Source organism: Megalobrama amblycephala, linkage group LG6, assembly GCF_018812025.1.
Source record: "Megalobrama amblycephala isolate DHTTF-2021 linkage group LG6, ASM1881202v1, whole genome shotgun sequence".
Taxonomy (NCBI): domain Eukaryota; kingdom Metazoa; phylum Chordata; class Actinopteri; order Cypriniformes; family Xenocyprididae; genus Megalobrama; species Megalobrama amblycephala.
The window spans coordinates 2,810,173-2,817,106 of NC_063049.1; the positions used below are offsets into that span (position 1 = coordinate 2,810,173).

At 35.8% G+C, this 6,934-nt stretch overlaps 1 protein-coding gene across 1 annotated transcript; it reads right to left on the reverse strand.

Moving 5' to 3' along the window:
• Nucleotides 1–4,140: 4,140 nt before the first annotated feature.
• On the reverse strand, nt 4,141–6,382 carry LOC125269523 (insertion element IS630 uncharacterized 39 kDa protein-like). The gene is made up of 4 exons (XM_048192411.1): nt 5,421–6,382; nt 5,029–5,312; nt 4,301–4,777; nt 4,141–4,146 (listed from the first exon to the last, which is right to left on the reverse strand). Exons 2-4 carry the CDS (start codon nt 5,236–5,238, stop codon nt 4,141–4,143), a joined length of 693 nt encoding a protein of 230 aa, XP_048048368.1. The 5' UTR covers nt 5,239–5,312; nt 5,421–6,382.
• Nucleotides 6,383–6,934: the final 552 nt, after the last annotated feature.

Sequence of the window (6,934 nt, forward strand, 5' to 3'; positions counted from 1 at the left end):
GCATTCTAAAAAGCAAAATAATTAGGATAATAATGTAAATATAATAATATTCACTCATCCCTTTTCTTAAACAATGGTTAAAAGGGTTGAAATGTGATGTTTATCATTTTATAAAACTTTTTGAGGATGTTACAATAGACATGGAGTTAAAAAAAAAAAAAAAATACATTGCTACCTAAACATGCAGTTTTATTTGCTAAAAATAATTTCAACTGCTGATTTTTACTCAATAAGCTGCAAGAATCAAATTTTTTTTTTTAAATAGTGTTCACAATTCTCCCATGATTCTGAATAAGTGACGTGACATGTGGCCAAGTATGGTGACCCATACTCGGAATTTGTGCTCTGCATTTAACCCATCCAAGTGCACACACACAGCAGTGAACACACACACACCGTGAACACACACCCGGAGCAGTGGGCAGCCACTGCTGCGGCGCCCAGGGAGCAGTTGGGGGTATGGTGCCTTGCTCAAGGGTCTCACCTCAGTCGTGGTATTGAGGATGGAGAGAGCGCTGGATATTCACTCCCCTCACCGACAATCCCTGCCGGACCTGAGACTCGAACCCATGACCTTTGAGTTACAAGTCCGACTCTCCATTAGGCCACGACTGCTATTTAAAAAATTAAATAAAAAAAATTTAATTTACTGATTCTGACATCATGTTAGTTGCTGCAGTCTATTTACAAAAAAACATTAATTATTTTGAATGAATTATCTTATAAAAATCGGTTTGAATAAATGATTCAATGACTCAATTATAAAGATGTCACTTGTTTCATAGATAAATCAACGTTTTTGAACAATTCTTTGTAATGAATGATTCAATGACGAATACATTTTTAACAATCATTTGTCGCCACCTACTAGTGTAACGATGTAATTGATGCAATCTTTATTTGAAGTATCAAGTTACTTTCAAAGGGTAATTTACTTGATTTTGTTCACTTCCAGTTGGGATGGGGGACTGGTTGTCTTCCTTGGTTGCAAGGAGTTTGGGTTTGCTCCCTCGTGAGGTTTATTTATTTGTTTGTTGCTTTATTTTTGAAAAATGGTCCACACATGCAAAGTTGGTTGATAACACAACTGCAATAAAGTAACAGCCTATAGTTAACAATTACTTGTTTACAAAGTGCCATGGGAAGTCAAACTATCTACTTAAAATGTACTTATACCGAACTTGTTGATTCTTGGAATACAGCCCGGTTTTTCCTAATGGGCATATCTGTCATATTAGCAGAACACATTTTTACACATGAGGAAAACTAAAGTTTAGTCAATAATTCAAGAAGATCCATGATTCTAACTTGTACTTGGCCTTATGAAAAAGTAGTTCTTGTAATTGTTACAATAAGGATATAATTACACACTGTAAGAAATGATTCTGTGGTCATGTAGATTTTAATTAATGTTTTTGGTTAAAATGTATTCAATATAATTGTGTTTATGATTTTGAGGCAAATATTTAATTAAATTTCAAATAAAAATGGTTGGAATAAAATCTACCCATTGTAGTTAAATAAAACATAAGCATTATATTTACCTAATCCCAAATGGAGAGAATATTGAGTGAATTCAAATTAATGTAATCAGGCAATTTTTAATTGAAAAGCACTTCCTGTCAAAGTGCGCCTTTTTTATGCAGCAGGCCTACAAGACATTTGAAGAGAGTAACAATAGGCTACAGACAGTGAATGTTCGTTTTCTTCTATATTGCTCATCTTGCAAAATTTAACTGGTTGACTTTAGGTAAGAAAACTTATTTTGTTATCACTGGGCTACTAAGAAGAACGCATGCATTCTGTGTGCCACCAATCAAAATTCATCCATGGCTCCCATCATGCATTGCTGCATGAATAAATTATGAGCTGAATTGTCTTAGTAATTTCCTTTATTCTCATATTTTATTTTGTTCTGTTTATGCGACTTTTTAGTAGCTTGTTTTCTAATGTTCAGGGTTGATCTGTTGATCAGAATATGTTGCTTGTCACCGTCGTTGAGATTCACAGGCTGATTCTTGATGTCGCTTCAGTGTTCATGTAACACTCGTATTTTAATACTTTAACACTCTTGAGTATGGTCTCACGTGTAATTTAACACTGCAGTTTTTGCTGTGTAAAGCACAAAAGTGAATTGTTAATAAAATTCTTATTTGAGTAGAATGTAGAATTAAATTAATTTTTATTAGTACTATTTACACATTAGGGAGTTTATCTTTTTCAAAACTCAATATTTTTGTTTAGGTTCTAATTAATTCTGTACTGTTTTCTATTCAAATCTAATATTAAATGGATAACTATTAAGGGTCTCATTTAATTAATATTTACTCAATACCAAACCTTGTGAAATTTAATTAATAATATTGCTTGTAATCTGTTGCCTCATTTTTATTGAGTAGATATGGTGTATTTTTTCTTACAGTGCAGCTAGACCATTGATAGCTCCTCATTGCATGCTTATAGGGCAATGTTAACTTTTTTCTCTTTTTTAAATCTATTGCCTTAATAGATTATATATTTTAAATTCTTCAAGCAAGTTAGTTAAAATGTACCACAATAAATACAATACAACGTGATAAATTCTAGGAAAGGTGGTCATGAGAAGTTTAAAAAGCTTGCAAGATCATCATCATGTTTTCCCCTCTTTTCATCAGTCTTTTTACTGGCTGTTTTTAGATCATGACTTTCTCCATAAAGTTTTACTACATTCTGAATAGAATTCAAATGAAACCCATTTGAATTCTATTGAGAAAGTTCTATTTTATCATAGGAACGGCTCGCGCAAATCTTATCACACTTTTGGAGCGCGCTGGTGAACGCGCCTACGGTGATTCGCGCGCAGTGCGCCACTCATGCTTATAAAAGCTCCGAACGCGCGATATATACAATTAATTAACAGCCTGATTCTATGTTTCGGTGTGGTGGTTAGATCGAGTACCGGCAACATGTGAGAAGTGCCGGTATGCAAGACAAAGCGTGGGTACGCTACAGATTAAAGTGCCGGTGCGTACCGGCCCACTTCGAGCACTGAGTAAGATCGCGTGGGTGTTTGAATTCAGGTTGCGATCTTTTTATGAATAATCATGCAATTTTATTGCGCTATGTTTTTGCGCTGAATCGGTTTCGTTTTCGTAGGCTATTGAGTGAATAAATACAGAAATCCCTTCATTTCTATTAAAAAAAAAATAAAAAATCGAACCAATTTGACCTGGAACGCCGTCCCCCCTTGAAATTCACTCCGGGGACGCAGTCCCCCCGCGTTACCCCCCATTTCCACACCATAATTTTGTCATCATAACAAATGTTGGTATATTTTCAATTTGAACAGCATAGCATAGCTATATAAAGTGACTCCTAATCCCAAACCATTTCTCAATATAAAACAATATAAAACACCTAACAGAGCCAGATGAAAAAGTCACAGTAATTTAGATGTCGTTTTGGCCTTTATTCACATAAAAATGACGGGATTGAGACCACAAGCGGGAACTCGATCGTTAGAGCGCGAAACAAGAGGCTTAACGTTTAGAAATGTAATGTTTAGGTTAAAATATAAATGTACAAATAATAATAATAGTAATTTAATGGATGAAAATTAATCAATGTAATTTAGGCTGGCTCTTGAAGGAGTCATTGTATTGACGCCAAAGGAACAGGCACTAGAGGGCGCTTTAGCGTCTGTGTGTATGACGCAAAACACTGGAAATTACAGTTTTTCTCAATCGATTTGGTACATTTCTCCAAACTCAGGTAACAGCTCTCAAAACAGTTAACACAGCAAACTAAACACACTCTTATGCTGGCAAAACCGTTAAGTATTCACTGCACAATGAAACACAGCATTTTATTCTATTAATGCATTTATTAAAATTCAATATTAACATCAAAACTAAAAGTGTGTTCTCTGTTGATTTTATAACAAATTCAGCTGAAGATACACAAAGAAATAAATGAAAATACATGTTTTTCATTAAGTTCTTTAATGAGGAGTTCAGGTGTATAACAATAAGTTGTCACCCCACACACACAAATATATATATATATATTATGCAAATAAGTACATAGGTAAATAAAAAAAAAATAAAGTGATAAATTTACTGCATTCATTGAATCAATAATTTTATTGATCATGCCTCTCAATTACATCTGGCCAGAGAATTTCATCAACATCACAGAAAATATTTTCACGAGTCATGCATCGTGGGAAAAAAAAAAAATGTCTTGAATGCTGAATCCATCCTTGACATGCTTGTGCCCCAATATCTCCACAGGCCTCTTCCATCGCTTGAAGAAGACTTACTTGGTTGTAAGGGTTGCGATCATGTACATTCCATCTCCAAGAGGAGAAGAATTCCTCAATTGGATTCAGGAAAGGAGAATATGGTGGAAGAAACACCATCCTGAATTGTGGGTGATTCTCAAACCACTCTCGCACTAGTGCTGAATGGTGGAATTGGACATTGTCCCAAACAACTACAAAATTCCGCACCATTTGCTCCTGATCACCCTGCGGAAAGAGGATTTCATTGAGGAGGTTTAAAAAATGTAGGAGCCTTGCTGTGTTGTATGGTCCCAAGACAGCATTGTGTGCCACAACACCAGTTGTAGAAATTGCTGCACAGAGAGTGATGTTGCCTCCTCGTTGTCCAGGGACATTGACTGTAGCACGATGGCCAATCACATTTCTCCCTCTTCTTTTTTTTTGAAGATTGAAGCCTGCTTCATCAATATACAGGTACTCATAATGAGTTGCACTGCTATCCAACTCCAAGATTCTCTAGAGTAAAAAGAACACAAGGTAAAATATAGTAAATTTGTGTTTTACAGTAATGGCATTGATTGCAGTCAATACTACTGTGAAATTGTTGCTGAAGTTTGAGTTCACACTTTGAAGCAGCAGTATACATAGATATGCCGAAATCTTTTCACATATAGTAGCATGGAATGGTTTATGGACACATACTTAAAATTCAGGAAAAATATATCTTTGAGTTGACAGTAAAATTGCAGTAATCGGGTTGCACATACTTGAACAAACTGGAATCGCAACTCCTTCACTCTAATGGAGTTCCTCTCAAAGGGCACTTTGTATACTTGCTTCATTCGGATAGCATTTCTTCTTAGAACACGGTCAATTGTGGAGAGACTGCATTGGTGGATATTGTGGAACAGTTGATTGTCCTGTGTTATTCTTTGCTGAATTTCTTTGAGGCGGAGGGTGTTGTTCTGGACCACCATGTCAACAATGGCATGCTCTTGTTCAACTGAAAAAAAGTCTTGTTCGTCCACCTGAATGTTCTCTAACTTCAATTCTGAAAAAGGTTTGGACAAGCAGGAACATTTACTGTAGAGATCTAGACCTATGTCAAACAAGACTACATGGACTCTCATTGTAAAATTAGAATGATATAGTTACTTACCGGTTTTCCCTCTGAAATGTACGGATAATTGAAGCCACTGTGGATCTGTTTATATTGGGCTGAACTCTCTGGCCAGCTTCTCTCAGTGAGAGACCATGATTTATGACATGGTCAATAAGTGTGGCTCTGATTTCATTTGAAACACGTGTGTACCCTACCCTCATTCTATCTCTCCTCCCTCCTCTTACACCTTGGCCTCCTCTTCCTCCCTGTCCACCTCTTCTTATATTTTCTCTTTCCACTATACCATTGCCCTCCAATCTATCCATCTCTTCAATCTCTTCTCCTCTTCCTACATCCTCAGCTCTTCTCGCTCTTCCTCCTAAATCTTCAGCTCTTCCTCCTACATCTTCAGCTCTTCTTTCACTTTCTCTATCTCCTCTTCCTCTTCTCCCTCTACCCTGGCCACCACCTCTCACTCTTAAACCTCTTCTGTTTTCACTGCTCATACTTCTTTTTTTTGTCTTACTGTATCTCCTCATTTGTCTTCTTTGTTCTTCTTCTCTTCCCCTTTTGTAGTTGTTGTAATTATGTAAGACAGCTGTGTGAACAATTAGGAAATTGGCTTTTTCTGTGTTGAGTGGATTACTAACTCATCAGATAACAATTTGCCGTTAATTGAAGACACAAGGTGTGCAACTGACTATTTTTTTGTTTGCTGTGCTTTGAAAATGGTACACAAATGCTTGTGATCTTTGTGAAGAACAATGAAAAAGTTACAAATGTTTTTCCTGATATATTAAAGATTTGGTTGGCTGTATGAACTGCTGTGATGAAATTTGGGATTTTTGTGCACAGTGTTTTGAGAAAATTATGCTTTTGATTTGTGATTTGTATGAAATGAAGGAGAATTTACTATCTGTTTAGGACAATTACAAAGTGTACTGATCACTGTGTTAACTGTTTTGAGAGCTGTTACCTGAGTTTGGAGAAATGTACCAAATCGATTGAGAAAAACTGTAAATTAAGCATTTTTACATATTAAATAACAACTTGTATATCATTTATGTTATTTTTAATAAGATATTAATCTTGCATAAAGAAAATTGGCTTGTATCTGCTAATTCTATTCACCAATGTTAAAATAAAAAACAAAGAAACCGCATTTTCCATATTTCATTTCTGGTTTAAAAAAAGAAAAACGAATGGACGCAAAAGTACATGGACCTACCTGGACCAGCCTACTTATTCAGCTGACCAACTCTCAAAATCTGTGTGCCGGAGGCTGCGCGCCTCACTGGACAGCGCGGAGAGAATGCATAAGCTATTGTACTGAAGCGCAGAGCAGAATCGATTCAAGGGTCAAGTCATCTTCATTTTTATATAGCGCTTTTTACAATACAAATTGTTTCAAAGCAGCTTCACAGTGATAATAGGAAAATTAATAGACAGAGTTTGTTTTGGCTTTAAAACAGCTCTAAAAAAAAAGTTTATCGAGATAAAGTTTTTGATTGAATCACTTTCATTAGGGGAAGCTTAAACTTGGGGGACGCTTAAATTACCTTTTTAACTGA

What these genes read in the sequence shown, in the direction of transcription:
- LOC125269523 (XM_048192411.1), bottom strand. Translation starts at nt 5,238, where the DNA reads ATGGTGGTCCAGAACAACACCCTCCGCCTCAAAGAAATTCAGCAAAGA. An exon ending in TGCGATTCCAGTTTGTTCAA is followed by an intron (nt 4,778 to 5,028) that starts GTATGTGCAACC and finishes TTTTTACTCTAG; the next exon opens with AGAATCTTGGAGTTGGATAG.